We start from the raw sequence: 25,521 nt of genomic DNA, 5'->3' as shown, positions 1-25,521 counted from the left end.
TGTTTCTTGCCTACGAGGCAGATTTAATCTTGATTTATGAGCAAGGGACAAATCACAGTTTAATGCGCCTGAATTAGGAAATTATAACAAATTGCAGCCAGAGGAAGTTGTCTGTATATGAAGGAGGGGCAGGAGAAACTGCAAGGTAAAAAATAAACCCGGCTTTTTTGTTGCCCTTGACATCCATATATAACCAAGCAACCTCCACAGGAGCCCTGTGCACATTTTACGGTGAACACATGTACATTCTGCATGTCCATGCACATACTCTTTGTAAAAAAGAGCTAATCTACATTCACTTTACCAATGAAACTGGGGACCGGTACCTGGATAAATATGTAATGTAAATCATAAATTCAACTGCACATGCACTGAATGTAACATGAGACTTATTCACAGACTAGCAAGAAAGCCCATTGCAAGCAGGAATGCAATGGGCGCTAGGACCCAGGGAGGTGCAGATCTTTCTGTGTGTGTGTGTGTCTCTCTTTCCCTGCCTGTCTCAGTGTGCCGCACAGCAGGAGGCATAGCAGGTAATCAGGGCTGGTTTGTAGGAGGGAAGGAGGGCTGGTGTGCAGTTTGGGACAGCTCTGTCTGTCTGTCTCTGCCTCCCTCGCTGCAGGAGAGATAGGAGGGAATGAGGGCTTGTATTCGGTCTGGCAAGGCTCTGTGTGTTTCTCTCTGTCTCTGGCGTGGCTGAGAGGAAGGGTGGGAGGCTAGTGTCCAGGGAGGGAGGGTGGGGGTTGTAGGGGCAGGGCCAATCAGGGTGCAGCCAGCACCCTGATTGGCCCTATTCCAACTCGGACAGTTGGACACATTCCACCTCCCAGGCTGTTTCACAAATATATCGAGGAACCATGGATGAGGATGTATAAAGAAAAATCAAATGTACACTGTACATGGATTGTCCTTGTGAACAGGGCAAGTCTTTCTTGGTTTTTGACTGATACCTACTCTTTTGATTAACGTTCCTTAACTCTCCTTCTTTCTTCAGACATTTTCCTGAGGAAGCTTGTTATGTTATAGTGCAAGCACATCCCTACCGTTAGACTGAACTGGCCCTCTTTAAGGTGCTCTGTTTTCAAGGCTTTTCTTTTCTGGGGTGGTAGTTAAATCCACAAGCTGGCCTACTGCTCTTTCTTTTTCTTCTTCCATTCACTGACTTGCTCTTGCCTGGTGTTCCGATGGCTTGCATGCTTCTCTGCCTTGGAACAGTTTTATTTTAATACATTTTTGCCTTAGATAGTATATTGCCAGCTTCTTTTATTTTAAGTTGCATTTACTGCAGCTTTAGAATGTTATGTGACATTTTGCATTCTCTGTTGTAAGCCTTCTCACAAGCCACTGTGTGTCTTATTTTATTGGCTGACTGGTGTAGAGTAAAGGGTAGCAGAGCACATTTCTAACTGCCTGTTTTATTACTGCACTTTTTTCTGCCTCAGGGACCCACACGTATTTTGGTGGTGGAGATGTCGTAACCTCAGTAACAGACTCATTTGCATGGAGGAGATTACATTTGTGTTTGCGTTTTGTTGCTGTTGTCAAGTTGCAGCTGAGTTATGGCAATGCCGTTGTGTTTTTGAATCAAAAGATGTCACTGCCTGGCTTTGCATAGCGACCCTGGACTTCCATTCAAATACTGACCAGGCCCAACCCCATTAAACTTTGGAAATACCTACTTAGAGACTTTGTCGTGTTGATACAAAATAGGCCATAAAGGGTTAGAGAAACCAATGGGTTTAGTTTGTTATAAGGAAATGTAATATGACCAATGTCTTGAGTAATCTCTGCTAGAACATCTATCCTGAGTACAAGGAACCTGCTTCAGCCCATATCCTGACTGCCACACCCTCAATGATGCACACTGATGCAGTGTGGCTATAATTCTATGGCATAAATATTTATTTTAATTTATACATCATCTTGATGGTGACCCAAAGCAGATTCTGTAATCCCACCTTATTATCTGTGCAACAGCTCTTTGAGGTTGGTTTGGCTGCGTGTGTGTGTTTGCCTGAAGGCACCCAACAAGCATCCATGGCAGAGTGAGGATATGAGCTTGGGTTGCTCAGATGCTAGTCTGACATTTTAACCCATCCTTTTCCAACCTTTTGACCATAGAGGAATCCCTGAAATATTTTTTTCAGATTTTGAGGAGCTCTGGAAGTGGTCTGGCCACACACCCCAGATGTGACATTACAACCCAAACCCTTAGCCCTCCATTTTCTCCCTCCCTTGCCTTTACTATTACTATGGCAGCTCTGGCTCATGTAGGCTGGAAAGAAAACCAGGAGCTGAGAAGACAGCCTGGGAACCCCCCTCCCAATACCCTGCCACTTCAGAGCTCTGGTGGACCCTCTTCAAAGCTCCCATGGACCCCTGGTTGGGAATCCCTTCTCTAACCATTGTATTAGAGCTGACAGGGAGGACTGAGGGTCAAGGAGGGGGAGAATCGTCTGATAGCCCCCCCCTCAACTCAGAAACCAATTTATAATCAATTAGTTGGAACAAACTGTATCCATTTTAAAACACTACCTGAGTAGCATAACAAAACTGTTTCTTGGGTGTAGTTGGATGGAATATGCACAAGCCGCCTCTACAGTCCACCAACTGGGGCCTCCCTTAGTGGTCTCCTGCTGGTGTCTTTGCTGCTTATGGGATGCTTACTGGCCAAACAGTTGGCAGGAGGAGTCATCCTTTGGTCATGTGTGTGTGGGTGAATAACCTTTTTGGAGGAGGAATTGGGGGAAACAGCTTGGTGTAGTGGTTAATAGCGGTGGCTTGTAATCTGGCAATCTGGGTTGGATTCTGCACTCCCCCACATGCAGCCACCTGGGTGACCTTGGGTTCATCACAGCACTGATAAAGTTGTTCTGCCCAAGCCGTAATGTCAGGGCTCTCACAGCCTTTTTCTTAGAATCATATAGAGTTGGAAGGGACCTCCAGGGTCATCTAATCCAACACCCTGCACAATGCAGGAACTCACAACTACCTGCCTACCCATAGTGACCCCAATTTCATGCCCAAATGATCCCACCCACCAAAAATCTCAAGAACCTACCCTGGTCTGGAGGAAATTCACCTACCATCCAATAGCAATTAGCAGTTTGTTTGTTTATATTTTAACTTATATACCGCTACTCTCAAAGGCTCACAGCGGTTTACAATAAAAGAATAAAACAACCCAACTCATAAAACCCCCAATACATTAAAAGATGGCAATTCACTGGAGTTCTGCCCATCTCCCCTTCCCTATCCAGCTGCAGTCAGGGGTTCTTTCATTAGGAGCGAGGGTCCTGATCTCACTCATTCTAGGGGATCCACCAATAGTAACTCTGGGACCTCATCCCGGCCTCAACCTGGTGGAAGAACTCCGTCTTGCAGACCCTGCGAAAAGCTGATAACTCTAGCAGGGCCCTTAGCTCCCTGGGTATGCAAGGAAAGGTCACAAGAGACAAACACAGGCACATCCCTTCCTGCCCACCCACTCACAATCTGCCTAAATTCATAAAATCAGCATTTCTGTCAGATGACTATCTAGTCTATGCATTAGAACTTCCAAAGAAGGAGAACTCACCACCTCCCCAGGAAGCCTGCTCTAACTGTCAGGAACTTTTGGATGTTTAGCCGAAAATTATTGTGAATTAATTTCAACCCAAGTTATTTCAACCCAACAGCCCCTCAAGTATTTGAAGATAGCTATCATATCACCAGAGCCTCTTGTGGCGCAGAGTGGTAAGGCAGCCGTCTGAAAGCTTTGCCCATAAGGCTGGGAGTTCAATCCCAGCAGCCAGCTCAAGGTTGACTCAGCCTTCCATCCTTCCGAGGTCGGTAAAATGAGTACCCAGCTTGCTGGGGGGTAAACGGTCATGACTGGGGAAGGCACTGGCAAACCACCCCGTATTGAGTCTGCCATGAAAACGCTAGAGGGCGTCACCCCAAGGGTCAGACATGACTCGGTGCTTGCACAGGGGATACCTTTACCTTTTACCTTTATCATATCACCTTTTAGTCATCTTCTAAACAGACCAAGCTCCCTCAACCTTGGACACGCTCCAGTTTCTCTACATCTTTCTTAAGTTGTGGTGCCCAAAACTGAACACAGTACTCCAAGTGAGGTCTAATCAGAGTGGAGTGAAGTGGCAATCCACTTTACTTTTCTACTTGTTCTGTCTGGTTTAGCATAATAGCACCCAGCCTGAGCGTGTGGGAGACCAGCCTCCTGGGTGTTTATCCAGAGCAGAAATAACATGAGAGTTTTATTTATACTTTGAGAGAAAGAGGATGTCAAGCATGGAGTGCAATGAATCTCATGAAGCTGTTAAATTATGAAGTGCAGAAATGGATTGTGGGCAACACAGAAAGTCTGCATTTATACGAATGCCTCAGGCAGTCACTCGAGGGCTGAATTTAAGAAATGAGCATTAAAAAGTACAGAATAATTTAAAAATGTTGGATGGGTAAATGAACTCAGCCATTGTTTTGAACCTAAAATCTTTTAGATGTTTTTATGGGTAGGGCTCCTTACTGTCAGCCATTTTACTTGTTCTCAGATTTGGTGTTGTATATCTTTTATTTTGAGGAAGGTGTCTATGTTTTAACTAGTGAAGTCTGTTTTAAAAATGGGCAGAGGGGCTATGGAGGCCCCCCAGTCTCCCAGTGTCCAGGAGACTGGTTAGGGTGGCATGGCTGGCATACAGTGCTCCACACCAGCCTTCCACTCCCTCTCCCACTGCGTAGAATGGCAGCAAGAGTGGTGGTACACAGTGTGCCCAGCCAACCTTTCCTGTCCTCTTCAGCACAAGAGGCTGGGGGAGAGCAGTGTGGTTGGTACGCAGCATGCCTGACAGGACTTTCATCCCTCTCCTAGTGGTCAGGAGCGTGGGTTGGCTGTGGCTTACCTACCTGCCATCTCTTTGTCATCATAGGAAGTGACAGGAGGCAGAGGAGGACAGGGATAGGGAAGAGTCTGTGATTAGCCCTCAGAGGGGCAGAGCTCTCACTCTATTGGGGGAATGCGCCCCCAGTGAGGACCAATCAGAGTTGCACGGTGTTGGGAAGCTCGGAAAGAAGATATATAAAGATAGCAGCTTGCATTAATGTTGTCAGGCCCTCAACATTCCAACAGCCAAGACTCCCTAGTGACGTCATACAGAATAGTCAAACAGAGCCTCTTGTGGCGCAGAGTGGTAAGGCAGCAGAAATGCTGTCTGAAGCTGTCTGTCCATGAGGTTGGGAGTACGATCCCAGTAGCCGGCTCAAGGTTGACTCAGCCTTCCATCCTTCCGAGGTCAGTAAAATGAGTACCCAGCTTGCTGGGGGGTAAACGGTAATGACTGGGGAAGGCATTGGCAAACCAGTATTGTGTCTGCTATGAAAACACTCAAGGGTATCGCCCCAAGGGTCAGACATGACTCGGTGCTTGCACAGGGGATACCTTTACCTTTACCTTTTAGTGCTTCCACACATCACTAGAAATTGTACCACATGGTATCCATGAATATGTGTAGTTACAATCATATGGCTTTAAAAGATGGTCTGTTGACCACAAGTGGGAATCAACAGTGTGTGCTACTGTAAAATGTAGTGGAACTTTTTGGTGGCAGGCTATTACCGACAAAGTAGGTAATAGAAGCCTGAGAGTGTGTGGGCTAGCTGATGGCCATGAGGCTCTGGGAATCAAACCTTAAACCTGAATATTGAGGGCAAAACTCACAGCTATAGCTTCTGTACACTCCCATGCCTATCTTGCTCAGATCCCCCTGAACATGTCGAATGTCACTGGTCTGGCAAAATGCTCTGTCGAGATATACATCATTTCTTCTGTCTCTCTCTGACTCTGACATACCTACCCATCAGTTCTTCATAAGAAAGCTGGTTTTATATACCCTGCTTTGCACTACCCAAAGGGGTCTCAAAGGGGCTTGCAATTACCATCCCCTCCTCTCCCCACAGCAGACACCCTCTAATGTACGGGAGGTTGAGAGAGCTCTGAGAGAACTGTAACTGGCCCAAGGTCACCCAGCTGGATGCATGTGGACGAGTGGGAAATTAAACCCAGTTTTCTATTTTGGAAGCCATCACTCTTAACCACTGGCTCTGCTTTTAAAAAGAAAACTTTTTAACACATACACATAAAAGCATGCGCTCACCACTTATTTATGTTATCACGTGTATAGCTAACTTAAAAATTGTCAGTCATTAGGGTCTGAAAAGGCAATGAAATGCAGTGGGGGCCTTTGTGGTATAGTCAAGTCAAGACAACAGATGAATCACTGTTTCTCTTCTGAATGCTATTGGACATGAAATAGAGAAGATACCTCTTCAATCGCAAGCTTGTATTAAAAGAATCATAGAATCATAGAGTTGGAAGGGGCCATACAGGCCATCTAGTCCAACCCCCTGCTCAACGCAGGATCAGCCCAAAGTATCCTAAAGCATCCTATTCATTCATGTGTTTCTTTGATGTGTGCATGTGTCCTGTTTGTCAGCCCCAAAAGTAGCCTTCAAAGCAGTTTACTGAGATTAAAAAGTAGTATGTAAGGCAGGGGTGGAACGTGTATGGTTCCGCAGGTCCAGATACAACGAGAGGTAGCCAGGCTCCAGCTTTGTTTGAAATAAGTCATACATTTGTCCGACTATTTAAGATCCAATTTCTAGTCACCAATTTGAGCTATTAGTTTTTTAAAGGTGGCGGTGGCAGCATTGCCAAATAAGAGCACAGAACCACCTCAGGGATGTGAAAAAAGTTAAATTCTAAAATCCTTTGTCGCCCAGCTTGGGTACTACTCCAAAGCCAATTGCATAACTGTGAGTGCTTGCACTTGAAAGCTCACGCCTTGAATAAATCTTTATTGGTCTTAAAGGTGCTACTGGACTCTGTTTTTATTTGTTTAGTTCAACTTGTACGACAGCCCTTCTCAGCCCACCCGTCTCGGGGCAGTGTACCTCATATTAAAACAACCTAGAATAAAACAGTTCAAAGTATCTCCATTCTTACTACCAGGCTCCTTGCTGTATTTGGTTGTCAGGGTACAGGTGTTACAAGGGAGAATGTTTTTCAGAGAGTGTTTTTAGATATTACTGGCAGCCCAGCCTCAACTGAATGTCTGGTTGAAGAGTGCCATCTTACAGGCCCTGCAGAACTGGGTGAGTTCCAACAGGGCTCACATCTCCTCTGAGAACGAATTCCACCAGGTAGGGGCTAGGACCAAAAAGGCCCTGGCCATGGTCGAGGCCGGACGCACCTCTTGTGGACCAGGGACCACCAGCCTGTTGGAACTGGCTGAGTGTAACACTCTTCAAGGGACATAGTCAGACAGCTTATTTACTCTAATAAGAGTTTAGTCTAATAAGAGATGTGATAAGCAGGGATGTACTTGCTGGACCATTAACCAGCTCCAACAACAACAGTAACACAATTTAGTGGCTTCTGTCTCTCTCTCTCTCTGCAAACATGGAGGTGGTGTCTTGCATGCTCTTGTGGCTGGCACATCCCTCTGCAGTCCTGTAGATTAGGGGTAGTCAACCTGTGGTCCTCCAGATGTCCATGGTCTACAATTCCCATGAGCCCCTGCCAGCAAATGCTGGCAGGGGCTCATGGGAATTGTAGACCATGGACATCTGGAGGACTACAGGTTGACTACCCCAGCTGTAGATGACCTCCTGCCCATTTCTACAGAGCTTGCCTAGGAGAAATCTCAGGTGGATTGTACATTGTCCTAATTAATGTACCTGGAGGGTGATGGAAGTGGGATTCTGAGTTTCTGCCCGGGGCACCAAAAAGCCCTTCCCTGTGTAACTGTCAGAAGCAGACATGGCATTGATTTTGGTGGACGCACTCATCTGGAAGGTTGTCTCACATTTTTATAACAAGAATTTGCTTTTAAATACAAGGTTGAAGTTGGACTTGTTTTGTCGTTGATGTGCTGATAAAGTATTCAAGACAGCAGCCCTCCCAGCTGTAAAACGTAAATAAATGTGCAGATTTTAGGTTTCATTTTAAGCATTCTTCCTTGGCCTTTCCTCGGCATATTTCTGCACCTCATTTCTGGAGAGGGCTTAAACCGCAGGCCTTGTCTGCCAAATGCCTCCATTCGCCAAAGGCAGGTCCAACTTTCATCATGTCCCTGGTCAATCTCTCTTCCTATTTTGTTACTGCCTTCTTGGGATGGGACTGTTTTGTGAGCACTGCTAGCATTGTCATTCATCAGGGTTCAGCTCCTTCTTCAGGTTCTCTTGAAAATAAATCTCTGGATTAATCAAATGCAGGGGTAGTCAAACTACGGCCCTCCAGATGTCCATGGACTACAATTCCCATGAGCCCCTGCCAGCAAATTTTACCTTTACTATTTGCAAATATTCAAACCACTGAATGTTTACACTCTCGTGCCTTAGCTGATCCCAGCTTTTAATTTGAACTTCATTTGTTAACCTATCCGTATTCTTGTATCCTTTTTTGGTGCACTCTACTCAAATAAGCCTCAACTGGCAATTTTAATGGTGAGGGATTTGGGCTAATTCTGTTTTTATATTTAACCCACATTTTTAATATGTCACTCATCCCCAGAAATTAGGCATTTTTCCTTTATATTTTTTGCTGTGGGCCACAGAATTCTATGGATTCCTTCTGTGAGACTGTATTTGTCAAATGCTAAATCTCTAGCCAATGGATTGTTAATCCAATATCCAAGTTAATGTCGCAGCATGATGTAAAGGTAAAGGTATCCCCTGTGCAAGCACTGGGTCATGTCTGACCCTTGGGGTGACGCCCTCTAGCGTTTTCATGGCAGACTCAATACGGGGTGGTTTGCCAGTGCCTTCCCCAGTCATTACCGTTTACCCCCCAGCAAGCTGGGTACTCATTTTACCGACCTCGGAAGGATGGAAGGCTGAGTCAACCTTGAGTCGGCTGCTGGGATTAAACTCCCAGCCACATGGACAGAGCTTTCAGACTGCATGTCTGCTGCCTTACCACTCTGCGCCACAAGAGGCTTAGAGTCTTAAATTGAGTACTGCTTGGCCATCTCTCATTTTATCATAAATTAGAACTTTATGTGCAATTCTTGGCCTTTTGAAATCCCATATGAACTTGTTAATATAAGATTGCTAGTCCCTCAGAGTTTTTTCTTGGATCCCTGTTGGCATAGTTTGAAACATAAAGTTTAGTTTTGGTAAAATGTTCATCTTAAGTGTTGCCATCCTCGCAGACCATGATAAATTCATTTTGGACTCTCTTTTTAAGTCTTTCATTATTTATTCCAAACTCTTTTATAATTGTTGCTTAAAAGATTTTGTTAATCCTTATCTATTATCACTCCAAGATATCTGATTTTTTTTCTGGGTTTATATCACATTTGATTTTCTGTTTGAGCTGTACAGTTTCTTCTTCTGTAGTTGCTGTCAAAAATAGCTTCATATTATTTCTGTTTATTTTATACCCTGAAAGTGCTCCAAAAGTCTCTAGGCAATTTACCAAGTTAGAAAGAATGCTTTTAGGATTTGTTAACATCAAAACTACGTCATCTGCATAACTTCTTATCTTAAACTCATCATTTCCTGGCATCTAAATTCCTGTCAGTTCTGGTGAACTTAGTTTCTATGGTTTCCATCATTAAAGAAAGGGGGCATCCCTGTCTAGTTCCTTGTTGTATGTTTACCTTTTCTTCTGTAATCATTCCATTGACTAGAAATCTAGCTTCCTGGGTATAATAGATTTGCTGAATAAACTTCATAAAATGTTCTCCATAGTCCATTACCTGAAGAGTAAAAAGTCCCATTGAATAATGTCAACAGCTTCCCCCACATCTAAAAAAACAAACATGGACTGTAAATTATTTTTCTGTGTTTAAAAATAGTCCTGCTTTGTTTTTCATGTGTCTTTTAAGCATGAAACCAGTCTGATCTTCTTATATAACATCACCAATACATCTCTCCACTAGGATTTTAGCAAGAATTTTGTAATCCACCTTAAGTAGAGAAATAGGTCTGTAAGATTGGGGGACCTGTGGGTCAGTTCCCTCTTTATGAATCAGTGTTATAAAAGCTTGTTCCCATTTATGTGAATACTAGGAAAAGAGCCCATTGTAAAAAAAATACAATGGGTGCTAGAAAGTGGGGGCAGAGGGAGGGACAGGGGAGGGGAGGGCAGCACGTGGGAAGGAAGCGCACCTTAAAGAGGAGGCATCGTCGAGGGTGGGCGGTGGCAGCGGGGCGTCCTTGGCTCCTCGGCGGGTCCTCGGCGGCCATCTTCGACTGCGGGCAGGTATTGCGGAGGTCCGATGTCGCTAGGCAAGGGAGTCCCTGCCAGCCGCGCGCAGGGCGGCTGGCGGGGGCTCCCTGCCCGGCGGCCTGACGCGGCGAGAGGCGCTTTGCGCCTCCCGCCACGTCAGGCCACCGGCCAAGGAGCAACTGCGAGCATGTCTAGTCCATGTAGAATTTGAGAGATCTCATCTTGCTCCTCCTCATTATCCCATTTTGCCCTCCTTTGCTTTGGGGCCATTTCACGCTTATGCTTGCAAAACTCAAGTAACTCTGTTGCAGTTTTGCTCCTTTTGGGAGATTTTTTTTAATATACTGCATCTTAAAGTAAGACATAAACTTCAATTTTCATCCGGGATTAAAGAGTTAAAAGCTCTCTGTGGCGTTTGCGCTTAAAATTTCCCAACAATTAATTATTACATCATTGCATCATTAATTCATTTCCTTATACAACACCTTGTATTACATATTAATTACTATTTAATTCTAAAACAGGATGCTCACAGCAGTGGAAGAAAAGAAAGAATAAAGAATGAGAAGTGTAGAGTTCTACATCTGGGACACAAAAATGAGAAGCATGCATACTGGATGGGAGTTACACTTCTAGGTAGCAGTGTGTGTGAATGTGAGCTCGAGATATTTCTAGACTGTAAGCTAAATGTGAGCAGACAGTGTGATGCGTCAGTAAAGAAAGCAAACCAAGTTTTGGGCTGTATCAACAGAGGCATCACATCAAAATCACATTGTTCCATTGGTCAGATGCCAGCTGGAGTCCTGTGTGCAGTTTTGGAGGCCTCATTTCTAAAAGGACGTGGGCAAAATTGAGAGATTTCAGAGGAGAGTGATAAGAATTATCCAGGGCCTTGGGGCCAATCCCTATGAGGAAAGGCTGAGACATTTGGAAATATTAAGCCTGGAGAAGAGGAGGTTGAGAAAGGATATGATTGCTGTATTTAAGTATTTGAAAGCTTAGAGGAGGAAATTGGATATTGTGAATTCAGAAATGACCTGACTCAACGTCAGTCTGCTCAATGTCAGTGAACTACACTGGACAGACAATGGCCACTTTCCATCTGAAGACTTCACAGTCTACTATTCTGGTGACGACAGTATAAGAAGAAATGGTGTGGCCTTTATTGCGGGTAAGATAACAGCTCGTGCAATGGAAAGCAGTAAATGACCGAATTATGTCCATCCGAATTTGGGGAAAGCCAATGAACACAACTGTTGTGCAAGTGTATGCACCAACCACGGCTGCTGATGAAAATGAAATCGAAGATTTCTACGCGAAAGTGCGTGAAACAATGAAACAGGTGCCTCAAAAGGGCAAGATATGCATTATTGGGGATTTCAAAGCCGAAGTTGAAAATCAACAAGAAAGGGCATCTGCAGTAGGTTTGGACTAGGTGAGCGAAATGAAGCTGGTGTCAGACTTATCCAGTTCTGTCAAGAAAACAAACTGACTATCACTAACACCCTCTATGAACAACCGAAATGCCATTTATGCACCTGGACATCTCCAGATGGCATACACCATAATCAGATCAATTTTATCCTTTGCAGTCAGAGATGGTGGAGCTCCGTTCTAGCAGTAAAAACATTTCCTGGAGCAGATTGTGGCTCTGATCATGAACCGTTGGTGGCCAAGTTGAAAGTCAGATTACGTAATATCAAGAAAAATGTACCCCCAAAGAAGTTTGATGTCACCAAGATTCCACCAACATATGCCATAGAAGGGAAGAACAAATTCAAACTGCTTGATACTACTGAGAAGCTACCTGAGGAATTGTGGCAAGAATTTCAGTCTAATATCTTAGAAGCTGCTTTGGAACATATACCATACAAAAAGCCGGAAAGAAGATGCAATTGGTTAACATCTGACACCTTCAAAATTGCTGAAAAACGAAGAGCAGCAAAAGCTGCTGGCATGAGAGATGAATTCAGGAGGCTAAATGCAGATTTTCAACGTGATGCTAGACAAGATAAGGAAGCGTATTGGGCACAACGATGCAAGCGACTGGAAGAGGCATGTACTAAAGGCCACACTAGAAGCCTCTTTGCTCAGGTGAAACAAGTCCGGAGCACCTTCACTGCTCGTAAATTGACCATCAAAGACAAGAATGGAAAAGACTTGACTGACCAAACCAACACCAAAGATCGATGGTGTATCTTATCACCCTTTCTTTTTAACCTTTATGCAGAGATAATTATGCGGAAGCTTAATCTGGAAGAATCTATGATTGGAATCAAAATTGGAGGTCATAACATCAATAATCTCCGCTATGCAGATGATACAACACTCCTTGCTGAATCAGAGTGTGAAGACCCTGATAAAGAGACTAAAAGAAGAAAATGAAAAGATGGGACTATACCTAAATATAAATAAGACCAAGATCATGACAATTACTGGAAGTAGCACAAAAGTCACGATTGACAATGAGAACATTGAATGTATTGATGATTTCATCTTTCTTGGCTCTATGATCAATCAAAGTGGTGGATGCAGCCGTGAAATCGAACTGCGAATAACACTGGGCCGGAACGCAATGTTAGGCATGAACCAAATATGGAAGAGTAAGGATATCAGCCTTAATACAAAGTGCCGGCTAGTCAACGCCGTTGTCTTCCCCATAACAAGCTATGGATGCGAAAGCTGGACCCTGAAGAAGGAAGACAGGAGGAGAAGAGATGCTTTCGAATTATGGTGTGGGAGATGAATGCTGCGAATACCATGGACAGCCAAATTTACCAACAAGATAGTTTTAGAGAGGAGCAAACCAACTATATCATTAGAAGACAACATATTACGGCTAAAGCTCACTTACTTTGGACACATCATGCGATCAAACTCGCTAGAAAATGGTCAGCTGCAAAAGGAAATGTGGTCGCCAAAGGATCCGCTGGCTCGACACGATCAAAGCCAATACAGGGATGACCATGAACCAACTAAAAGAAGCAGTCCAAGACAGGGGTTCATGGTGAAGGCTTTCCTATAGAATCGCCGAGGGTCGGACACGACTGAGCGGATAATGTCATCACCACCACCACCACCATCATCATCATATCATACCACTTCAGGATGCAAATTATGGATTCCCATGTTTAAGAAAGAAATATCACAATGCAAATAAAAAGCTAGGACAGCAGGAAGAGAGGATCTCTGGCACCTTATTGTTGGTTGTGTGCTGGTTTTCTGTGTGCAAGGAAATCATTGGGGAACATTCTACCATGGGATGCTCTACTTGCAGTCTGAAGTGGAACAACCCATTCCCTAGAAAGTGATTAAAACAAAATAGATGGGCCTTAATCAGAACAATATAAACCCATCAGGAACTCTTTTGGATTCTTTACAATAAAGAAGTCCCTGCTAATTAACTGCCACAGAGTGATGGATTTTTCCAGCCCTTCTGTCGCAATGGGTGGTGTAAATCATTTGCTCTGGTTTCAGATGGAGTAATCCTTGAAAAATTGGCCATTTCAAGGGTGTTCTTTAAAAAGTATATTAACTATTTGACATTTCCTTCTGCACCATTAAAATTAGCCACAAATCTATATGTAAATATTTGAGATGGTATATAAATATTCTAAATAAATAGACCACTGAACTCCTGAGTAACTTCTCAATATTTTTTCCTATTGCCCTAGTCAACATAAACAAAAACCATGTCACACCTTTTATCAGGAACAATCAAGTGAACATAAGAGAATGGTCAGTCCTAATAAAATATATTCTATGGATATTGTTCTCTTTTGGAGAGTGCATGTACAAGCATAAGTTTTTAGAACTCTTTTTTCATTAACAAAACGCGGTTGGTAACTAACAGATTATTATTATTATTATTATTATTATTATTATTATTATTATTATTATTATTATTATTATTATTATTATTATTAATTTCATTTTTATACCGCCCTCACAGCGGGGGGCCAGGTAGATCAGGGTCCCTCCTTCAGAAGCGGCGGTAGAAAATTGGATCTGCACCCTCTTCCTCCTCCTCCCCTCCTTCTTGGATGATTAGGATTTTATTAGTATGGGGTCATGTTTGCTGCCATGTTTTATGGTTTTATGTAGTAATCTGTTTTAATTGTTAAGGGGATTTTACTGGGTTTTCAACAGAGCTTATAACCTGCTGCGAGGCTCCGGGAAGCAGCAGGCAATACATTCAATAATAACAACAACAACAACAACAACTATGGCGGCAGGCAAAATATCCACTAGCTCAAGGGTAGTCAACCTGTGGTCCTCCAGATGTCAGTGGACTACAATTCCCATGAGCCCCTGCCAGCATTTGCTAGCTTGTTTGCCAGCATGGTAGCTTGTTTATGGGGAAATTAATTTAGTTTGATTTGAAATGGAGTCTTTGCCCATTGTAACAGCAAAGGTGTATCTGTTGGATCATAAATGAAGCTTGGCCGAAAATGGATTTTACTGGCTTATTGGATCCCTAGTTACCTGAACAAACAAAACTGTCTGATCCTGAATCCATTATTAAATAAGCAGAGCTCCGTATTGTCTGCTGTGTCTTGCAGTAGCTCTCTGATGTTGCAGAGAGGGATCTTTCTCAGGACAGCTGTCGGCGATCATTTTTAAAAATCACAGATGCCTGGAACTTCTACATATAAAACTTGTGTTCTGCCACTGAGCGATAAACTGTGCTCCAAAATCTGTACCTGATGGAACATAATATTATTCATCCAACCTATAAAATACTTGCTCGTTAGCAGTGCTGGTACCACTTCAGTACAAAGGGTTTACGCCATACTGAATGCATTCTGGCACTGTGAAAGCAGGATACAGAAGCAATTTGGGGGTGATCTACCTTCCTGCTATCCACTTCACTGACTGTTCTCACCCTAGTGGTTTAATATTGATTTGCTGCTATCGGGTTAACGTGCAAATTGTTTTCGTTCGGCTGAACAGCTTAAAAACCCAGCCTATAATGACTCCACCTTTTGGATTCAGTGTGTGCACAGGTCATTACTCTGTGCATTATGCTTGCATTATGCGCTTATTTATTATGTTGTTTTGTCCCTTTCCTAGGGTCGCCACGTGAAAACTGGGCAGCTAGCAGCCATCAAGGTTATGACTGTTACTGAGGTGAGCAAACGGATTGTCCGGCTATTCTGGAGGGAGGGGGGAATCTGTGTAAGAGCCAGTTCCCAATACTTGTCCATGATCCAGAAATGAAATTCAAGGTGGAGCCATGCAGATGAAGGGGTGGAGCTATCCATATAGCAACTAGCTCGATTGGTGTCCAGCTTTAAAGGTAAAGGTAAATGTATCCCCTGTGCAAGCACCGGGTCATGTCTGACCCTTGGGGTGACGCCCTCCGGCGTTTTCATGGCAGACTCAATAGGGGGTGGTTTGCCAGTGCCTTCCCCAGTCATTACCGTTTACCCCCCACTAAGCTGGGTACTCATTTTACCAACCTCCGAAGGTTGGAAGGCTGAGTCAACCTTGAGCCGGCTGCTGGGATCGAACTCCTAGCCTCATGGGCAGAGCTTCAGACTGCATGCCTATTGCCTTACCACTCTGCGCCACAAGAGGCTTTAGCCCTGCCTGATTTATTTATTTTATTATTTTATTATTGTGCTTGTTATTTGTTATTTGTTTATTCATGTTATTATTGAGCTTATTATTGACAACAAACCTGGGGGTGGTTCACAACAATAAAAGAATAGATACATGGGGTTCACAATCTATTTACCCTATATAAGGGAATCTAAGTAGCATCAGTTCTTACAATAAAAAGAAGTTCTGCAGCATGACAAGACCCTGCTGTTGTGTGAGCCAGCCTCCACTGGGACTGGGGGCACTGCTCTTTCCATGCCAGGATGCCTGCAGTCGACATGCAAGGACTGTCACAACAACTGGCAGCTTTCGAGTTAATAATAAAAGTCAGAATGGGGATGTATAAAGCAACGTGTCAGATAGTTTGAAATTATGGTTGATTTGGGGGCGGGGGGAGAAAATGATCTGTTTGTATAAATATAGTCCCCTGGAGAGGTGCTTTTCTTTGCAGAAGGACAATTGTGAGGCCACCTGGTCTTGTTTTCAGTCATGCTTGCACAATTGGGACATGGCAAATCGAGGATGTTGGATGCGTATATTTTTTGCTGGTCTATAATAATAATGAAGCCACAGTGTCGCTTCCTGCTTATTTCTGGGTGATTATCTGTTTCCAGAGATAGCAAATAGAAGATTTCCTCTTGGTTTGCTGGGGCTCCTGCTGTGTTTTTATAACATCTTTGTCCTTTTCACACCAGCTATTTGCTCTTTAAAATCTAGGCCACTGTAGCCACAGAATGGAGGAGAGGAGGAAATGCAAAGAACTGCTTTTTGCCGCCCCACTTTAAAAGTGTGGGGAGGCTGTTAATTGCTGCCCCCAAGTGGTGGTGGAGTATCAGACGGCATCATTGCAAAAGGTAGCCATGGCAATCAGCAGCTGAGGAGTTAAATGCAATTTCTGTAGCACCTTAGAGACAAAGGAGAGTTTCAGGGAATCAGCTGATAAGCTCCCTTTGTCAGACAGAAGTAAAAATGGAGATCTTTGAGGTCTTTTATCCTAGTCAGTAGATGTTGTAAAAGCAATGGTCCCCAACCTTTTTACCACCGGGGACCGGTCAACACTTGACAATTTTACTGACGTCACCGCCGCCTGACTTCCGCCCCTGAATTCCCGCCACCCTCTGGGGGGCGCTAACAGCAGCAGCTGCGCAGTGCCACACCGAGGGGGATCCCCAGCCATGGCGGCCACCGGAGAGCACCAAAGGTGAGCCGGCGGCAGATTGGCAGGGCAGCCCCCGAGGCAGCAGCCAGGGAGGAGGACGAGGAGGAGCCATGACTGACTGATCCATGGACCAGTCCCGGTCCCCTGACCGGGAGTAGGGGACCACTGTTGTAAAGGATGCAGAAGTACAATGCAATGCTGTAATCAGCTCAATTACTTTGTGGGGCATTTCTGGAATCGTTTTTTGCTGGCTGGTTTGCAGACTGGCTGCACGGAAAGGCTAAAGAAGCCTTTGCCTTCTGGGCAGTTTTGCACCTGATCTTGTTATCTCCCCAACAGGGGACCAATATGGCATGTATTTGTTTTCTGATTTAAAACTGGAGCCCTTAAAAAATAAAATATATTTTTTTGCTTTTTCCTTTATGATGTGTTCAGGTAAGAGCAGGCTACCTGTTGTTATTTCTTTACAAGTCCCTTTTCTGAAGTGACTTCCTGACTGAAAAGAGGTCAGTGCATAAGACTTGTGCATAAACGATACATGCAGTTTCATCCTGTATTGGGAGTGGTTGACTGCTGTAAGCTCACAAAGCAACAGGGTGTTTTTTTAAAGAGATTAATTACCATGCCACAAATTTTGTTAGTCTTTAAGGTGCTTGTGGACACTTGCTATTTTCTACTGCTAGGGACAATATGGCTACCATCTTGTCTTGTAAGGCAGGGATAGTCAACCTGTGGTCCTCCAGATGTCCATGGACTACAATTCCCATGAGCCCCTGCCAGCAAGGTTGGGGACCACTGCCCTAGACTATTAATTCTGAGGGACTTCAACATCCATGCAGAGCTACCATCCTCTGGAAATGGGCTGGATCTAGAGTTGGCCATGGAAACTCTAGGGCTCTCGCAATTTATTCTTGACCCTACCTACCAAGCAGGCCACACCCTGGACCTCATTTTTGGCACAGGATTGAGTGTGGATCTGGTCATGGCTAATCCCCTAAAGGGGAAGAGAAAAACTTTTGCCAATTCCCTCTTAGTGGTAATTTTGGGGACTCAAACGTCCCATTCCCCACCCCCCAAGTCCAGAAATTTTTTTTTAAAGGAAACTTCCGTATTGCTATGGGGACCTGCAACAACACCTCTTGCTTTCACTTCAGGATTCATAAACATGTCTTGTGTGTTCACGATACAAAATAAAAATACAGAACACAGACACCATGCTAATGGGAAGGTGTCTGCTTCATTACATGCCTCTCCCTCTTTCTCCGCTCATGATTTCCCACCAGAAAACAAAAATATGAATCTGTTTTGGATAGGGTTTCTAGCCACTGCCAATATATTACTATGCGCTTTGAAAAGAATATGACAGTTTCCACTGCTACCCAGGCACCTTGTTTTGCATTCCTGTTGCAACGTGGATCGCACCATTAAAAAAAAAATGTTTGATCCAGAAAATGGACTGTTGCATATTTCTCATTTCAGGCAGGCTTGCCCTGGTTTTCACCTGATTGTATACTTCGACAAGAAAAGGGAAGAGGATTCTGCCACTTTCCCTCATTGCAGGGCAAAAAATATGAAATCTTGTGCCAACCCCTGCACAGCTGTGGGTTGCTGCCAATGTCATGAGGAAGCAGCATTAAAACCCATGAACAATGAGAGGCTGGGCAGGGGCAAACTTCTTGTGCAGAAATGGTATCAGTGTTGCTAGACCTCATTCTCAACTGGCTCTGATTATACCAGGACCTGACCTTTGGTTCTGGCAAGCCCTGCCCACCACCAGCTCTGACGCCACAGAGGCAGCTCCTGACAGATTGAAGGACAAAAATTCTCAGTGATCCTGGAGGAAAAAGGCTTTGACATCCTCCTCTTGAAAGGGTTGCAAAATGTTTTCATTCTTTTCAGAGGATCCTTTCTGGCAGCCCTTTAGCTTGGCAGTTCTAGGCTCCTTTTATCTTTAAGCTTTGATCCTGAGCTGCTTTACTGCCAACAGTAAGGCAGCAGGATGCTGTGGTCAGCCTGAGCTCATCTGCCCATCTGTCAGGAAGAGCTGCTGCTGCAGTGTCATGTTTCTCAGAGGGGTGTGGGAACTTTCAATCTGCAGCTCTGTGACTGAAAGAGCAAGTGTGGTTTTCCCCAGCATCTCCCCCACCAGCTTGGCTTCCTGTGAACTGAAAGTGTGAAGTGGGCAGGGCCCTTGCAGTGAGATCTGGCACCTTCTTTTAACTGGGATGGAAAAGATGTTTTACCCCAATATGCTGAAACATTGGGCTTGTCTCTTTGCACTTCTCAAGCTATGTTGCTGACAAAGGGATCGAAGGAATCATTAAGCACTTAGGCACCCCATTATGGTATTGTTGTGAAATAAACTGGGCACATAGAGCAGGGGTAGGCATTCGCTGGCAGGGGCTCCTGGGAATTGTAGTCCATGGACATCTGGAGGGCCGCAGTTTGACTACCCCTGACATAGAGGCTGGGCCTTGGAGAGCTCTCCCTCCGATTGGCTGACTCTCCTTTCCCCGCATTCTCATTGGCTTTGGTTGCCATCTGTTGCAGGGAACCTCACTGAGACCAGCTTCCAGGGTTTTAAAGGCTCCTTCAAGCTTCTTAAGGGCACATTGAGGACAGACCATTTTTATCCTGTAGAAGCCACTTCTTTGGATGGCTCCTTGCTGGGCAGACCTTCTGTGTAGGAGACATGAAAACATTAGATCCCAACAAGTTCAAGGGGATATGAAGGGCCAGAAGTACAGAGGGTGCGGATTATGAAAAGTCCATATTTTATCTGGAAAAGTGCAGGGAATATTAGTTAGAACAGCTTTGGATCCCTAATGGCCTCAAAGAACTTAGGCAGGAGAGCCCTGAAAGGGGAGAATAGATAGACCATCCCAACCCAAAGGGCCCCCATGCAACCCTGGCAGCTTACTCACCAGGCACCCACCAGCTCAGTCAGCAGTCCCAGGCAAAGTGAGTGAAGTTGTTGGACATGATGGTTAGGGGTGGGAGATGCTGGCCATTGGGCCTTTATTTTCCTTCTTTGTTATTTGAAGAAGAAGAAGAAGAGTTGGTTCTTATATGCCACTTTTCTCTACCCGATGGAGTCTCAAAGCGGCTTACAGTCACCTTCCCTTTCCTCTCCCCACAACAGACACCCTGTGGGGTGGGTGTGGCTGAGAGAGTGCTGATATCACTGCCCAGTAAGAATAGTTTTATCAGTGCCGTGGCGAGCCCAAGGTCACCCAGATGGCTGTATGTGCGGGAGTGCAGAATCGAACCTGGCATGCCAGATTAGAAGTCCGCTCTCCTAACCACTACACCAAACTCGCTCTGTTTGCTTCCAGCTGTTTCTAAGGGAGACAACTCTTTCAAATTCTTTTGCTTGTAGTCTCTGGTTGTGAAATCCTTGTCTTCAGAATTTGGCCCTGAGGGCATTCCCCCTGCTGAAGTGGCCAGCAGTTCTTTCTTCTCCCTATCCAAAAATGCCTTCACCCTTTCCTTTCGGGCTGTGCAGCCTCCAGGCCTTATCAGCTTGCCTCCTGTCTCACATTTTGTCTCTCCCATCCTATGTCTGACTAAGCTTTGACTTCTAGGTAGACCAATGGGGAGAAGTTTCTTGTTTGCAAGATCCTATTTCCTTTTCCACCCACTTTAACCCCCAACAACTGGGCCACTGTTCCTCCTGTGGTGCTTTTTTCACTCTCCTTCCTCCTCTCCCCAACTTGGGGGCAGAATGGTGAGACATAGCTGAGACAGGGTCTGTCTAGCAGGTGGTGTGTCACAAACATTTATCACCTGCGTATGAACAATAAAGGCTGTGGTCCTAAGAACACTTTCCTGGAGGGTAAGACCCCAGTGAATACAATGGGCTTCTTCTCAAGAAACCTGACTTGCATTGTTCCCAAGTCAGTAAAACATCAATAGGCTCAATGGAAACAAAGCCAAGCTTGGACCTGGTCAGAATTAAGGGCTTGTGGGATAATTCATTTTTGTAAACTTTTATTTCATTTCCCCACTTTTGCCACAGGATGAGGAAGAAGAAATCAAACTGGAAATAAATATGTTGAAGAAATATTCTCATCACAGGAACATTGCAACTTATTATGGAGCATTTGTCCAGAAAAGTCCTGCAGGTCAGGATGACCAACTGTGGGTATGTTTCCAGTTGCATTTTTCAACATTCCTATTGGGAAGTTCAGTTGTGGATGGAACTCCATTGCCTGGTTAATTTTATTTCCAGTCAAACTCCAACTCAGGTCTTACTTTTGGCTCTTTTTTATCTCTGTATTTGTTGTGATCATAGGTCAGCCAAAGGACCTTAGTATCTAAACCTGCAGGAGAGCCAGTTCCCACAGTAAAGCCAGATACTCATCAAGGTCTGAACAAAGAAGTCTGACCAGTATGTGATTGGGATGAGGAAATAGGCAACTGAATAAGGGTGCTGGCAGTGTGGACTATGCAGCAATAAATAGAGCAGGAGTAGCATCATACTAGCAGGGGCTCATGGTAATTTTAGCCCTTGGGCATCTGGTGAGCCACAGTTTGGCCACCCCTGATGTAGAGCAAAACTAGGGATTTCATGGTGCAAGCAGAAACAAGTGGAATCAGAGACTGGAAACTACTCAAGCCTCCCCTGGAAATATTGAAAGGCTAGCTAAGTCAGGTAGAGCCGTGGTTGGCCTGGAGGTGGTAATTAACATTTATAATGCATCTTGATGTCAAGTCCCACCATCTAGTTTAACGTTATCTGCTCTAACTGGTTTTCTGGGTCTTCTGCACAGAAAGGTCATTTCCAGCTATTCTGCTGAACCCCTTCTTCTTTGGGGTCCCCAAGGAGTGTACTTCAAGGGATGCCTTCTGGTTGAGCCTGACAGCAATCTGGCATTTCAGACCTGAGTGTAAGACACTTGGGCTTCAGTTGCCTTTAGGTCTGCTCCAAGCCCTACAGTTTTGTGGTTACATCAGGAGATCAGCCACAGTTATTGACCATCTGGAAGCTGACTGACGGCCTCTATAATCCTTGCTTTGCACAGTTGTCCATGAAATTAGCAACTGTGGTCAGAGCAGAAAATCTAATGGAAACAAATGTTGGCTGCAGCATTAGAAGATGCCTTAAGAGACCTGTCTGACAAATTCACTGGAATAAACTGATAATGAGTAGCTTTCACATTTACATGTTTGCTTTGCTTTGCAAAGTCAACAACCGTTGACCAAATTTTGCTGGGTATCCAGAGTTTTGCTAAAGAAGAAAAATCCCACTGCTTTCCAAAGTTTATTTGAGCAGACAGATTGCTGTATTTGATGTAGCTGTTGTTCCCTCTAGACTTGTTTCCTGCCAAGAAAGAAGAGCCAGGCTGCAGCCATGTTGAAATGCGGACCTGGGATTGGCATATTCTGATTCAGGATGCCTGAGAGTGCTTTGTACCCCAGGCAAAAGGAAGGCTTTATGTAACACTTGGCTAATTCAGAAAAAAAAGATTCATATTTGCATGGCCCAATGTTCCCTATTCTAATTTGGTGTAGTGGTTAGAGCCAGTTTGGTGTAGTGGTTAGGAGTGCGGACTTCTAATCTGGCATGCCGGGTTCAATTCTGCGCTCCCCCACATGCAACCAGCTGGGTGACCTTGGGCTCACCACGGCACTGATACAACTGTTCTGATCGAGCAGTAATATCAGGGCTCTCTCAGCCTCACCCATCTCACAGGGGGTCTGTTGTGGGGAGAGGAAAGGGAAGGCGATTCTTCTTCTTCTTCTTCTTCTTGCTCCTGCAGAGGACTCCAAGTACCTTAAATAGCTCACCAGGTTAATTATCAGCCCTGGCCCATTTCCCAGCTCCAAATTCAGAGTCTATAATTCTGGAAATGTATGTCCTTTGTGTAAAACATTGGAACTCATTGGAACTGGATAACTTTAAAAAAAAAGAACTACCAATATAAGATGGCAGGCCTAAGTCCCTCCATGGCCCATCAATTGTAATTATTTGACAAGCCAAAAAATAGCAACATAATGGTGTCCAGGCCATTGAGACAGGGTGACTGCACAGTCAAGTCTATGAATGTGAGACTGAGGGATCCTCAGCTCACACACTGCTCTCACCCCTCCATTTTTTCTCCTCTCCTTGTAGCACACTTACACTGGCCCCTACTTGAGAGCCAGGTTGATGTAGTGGTTACAAGTGGCATCCTCTAATCTGGAGAACTGGGTTTGATTCCCCACTCTCCCGCATGCAGGCAGCTGGGTGACCTTTGGCCAGTCACAGTTCTCAGCCTCACCTACCTTACAGACTATCTGTTGTGGGGAGAGGTAGGGAAAGTGATTGTGAGCCCCTTTGAGACTACTTCAGGTGGTAAAAACTGGGGTCCAAAAAACCAGCTCTCCTCCTTCACCTTATGCTTTTATGTGTTCTCTTCTTTCCAAATGAGAGTTAAACTGTGGTTAGGCATCCTGGTTGGGAAAGTAGATAAATGATAATACAACTAACTCCATCTTTCTCTGATTGTGGAAAGGCGGTATATAAATGAATGAATGAATGAATGAATGAATGAATGAATGAATGAATGAATGAATGAATGAATGAATGAATGAATGAATGAATGAATGAATGTCAAGCCACATGTGAAGGAAGGTGGGAAGGGCAAGATTATAAACTCTGAGATTTCCTAGTCTCATTCATGTAACAACAAATGGGGCTTAAACAAATGATTGAAATGAAAATAATTATTTTATGTTAGGGCTAATTACAGTGATCTGCATTCTAGCACATTTTGACTCATATAACGTTTCAGACAAAATCAGGGTCTCTTTCGCCCCACTCCACAGCTGGTTATGGAGTACTGCGGAGCCGGGTCAGTAACCGATTTGGTGAAGAAGACAAAAGGAAATTGTCTCAAGGAAGACTGGATTGCATATATATGCAGAGAAGTTCTCAGGGTGAGTTGTCTTTATGAAGTTTCAGAGCAAGCTTATATTATGCATGCCGTATCGAATTTAAAATTAGCACATATATAATGTTCAAAACCTCTAAATAACATCTCCTTTATATAACCCCCAGTGTACCAGTTTTGAGAGCATCTGGCAGTTGTACATGTTTTGCAGGCAGAAGGCCCCAAGTGCATCTCCAGGTCTCAGATTGCAAGCATTAAGAAGAAGAAATAGAAGAATTGGTTTTTATACTTTGCTTGGTATAGAGGTGAAGAGTGAGCCAGGTTTAATTCCTTGCTTCTCTACATGCACCCAGCTGGGTGACCATGGGCTCATCACAGTCCTGATAATGCTGTTCTCAGAACAGTCATGTCAAGACTCTCAGCCCCACCTCCCTTACAGCCCCACCTCCCTCTGTTGCGGGGAGAGGAAGGGAAAGCGATTGTAAGCCACTTTGAGACTCCTTTGGATACTAAGAAGCAGGGTATAAAAACCAGCTCTTCTTCTCCAGCTTTTCTTCTTCTTACATTTGCCTTCCCTCTTGCCCCCTTAACAGACACCCTGTGAGGTGGGTGAAGCTGAGATAGCCCTGACATTACTGCTCGGTCAAAACAGCACTATCAGTGCTGTGGTGTGTCCAAGCTTCTGTTGGTCCCTCCCCCCCCTCCCCCCCAAGTCAGTTTAAAATCTGCCCTGCAATCTTTCTGAAGTTCACCCTTGGCAGTCTGCTTTTGTTTTGTAATTCAGGAGGAGGCCACCTCTCCTGTACATGTTTCCAAATGCTCAAGAAAGCTAATCCCTTCTTATCCATATGAGGAGATCCCTGTACAGTTGATCATAATCTCTGAAAATGCTTCCTTTATTAATTGTGCCTTGCAACCTGAATTTGGCTTCCATGACCACATTTCTGGTGTCCCCTGACATCACTGATAAGCATACCACCGGCTCAGACTCTTACTGGGTATTATCAGCTCTCAAGCTTGGGCCTGAATAGATTTTATGAAATTCTTGGCTTGTGTCCATGTCTACCATGGGGCTTTTCAATCAGATGTACTCATGGAGTCCTCAGAAAACGTTTTCAGGTCAGATAGTGCAGGAGGATTGGTGAATGCATAATCACCACATCCTTGTGTGCCCTGGTCCCAATCAGAATTGGGGACTTACAGGCTTGGGAGCTGAGTTCTGAGCACAGAACTTGCAATGCACCTCTTCCTGAAAGTCCTTGTTACAGATCTGTACACATCCCAAAGACTCATTAATGTTTAGCTAGGCTGTAGACAGCACAGTGGCTACATCCTTTATACCAGGCAGTACAACCAACTCTATACAACTAACCTTCTCTTTAAAAACTTTTGTCCCTGTGTTCTTTATTAGACCATTTATGCACTGGGAAATTCACTGCCCCACTCCCCTATCAGGAGCACAGATAGGGGGTGGGTGAGGTGCACCAGGCCAAGTGCCCCCCCCCATGTGAGTGCAGGAAGAGGTGGGGCAACCTGCCATGGCTAAAACTCCAGCCTGCAGCCCGGCATGAAACCTCCAGTGCATAAACGGTCTTACTGAGTCTCTCACTGCCGAGATTTCCCACCCCAGAAGTGTATTCTCAGTGTTAAAC

General features: G+C 44.5%; 1 protein-coding gene across 4 annotated transcripts in view; it reads left to right on the top strand.

Moving 5' to 3' along the window:
• The window catches only part of NRK (Nik related kinase), a 100,559-nt gene that overhangs the window by 7,751 nt on the left and 67,287 nt on the right, over nt 1-25,521 (top strand). For all 4 annotated transcript variants that reach the window (XM_077307347.1, XM_077307346.1, XM_077307345.1 and 1 more), the window contains exons 3-5: nt 15,305-15,361; nt 21,013-21,138; nt 23,805-23,915. In XM_077307347.1, the coding sequence (XP_077163462.1) occupies nt 15,305-15,361; nt 21,013-21,138; nt 23,805-23,915 (294 nt within the window). The remainder of the gene's footprint in view (nt 1-15,304; nt 15,362-21,012; nt 21,139-23,804; nt 23,916-25,521) is intronic.

Source organism: Paroedura picta, chromosome 13 (assembly GCF_049243985.1).
Source record: "Paroedura picta isolate Pp20150507F chromosome 13, Ppicta_v3.0, whole genome shotgun sequence".
Classification (NCBI taxonomy): domain Eukaryota; kingdom Metazoa; phylum Chordata; class Lepidosauria; order Squamata; family Gekkonidae; genus Paroedura; species Paroedura picta.
This window is presented reverse-complemented; position numbering and strand designations above follow the sequence as displayed.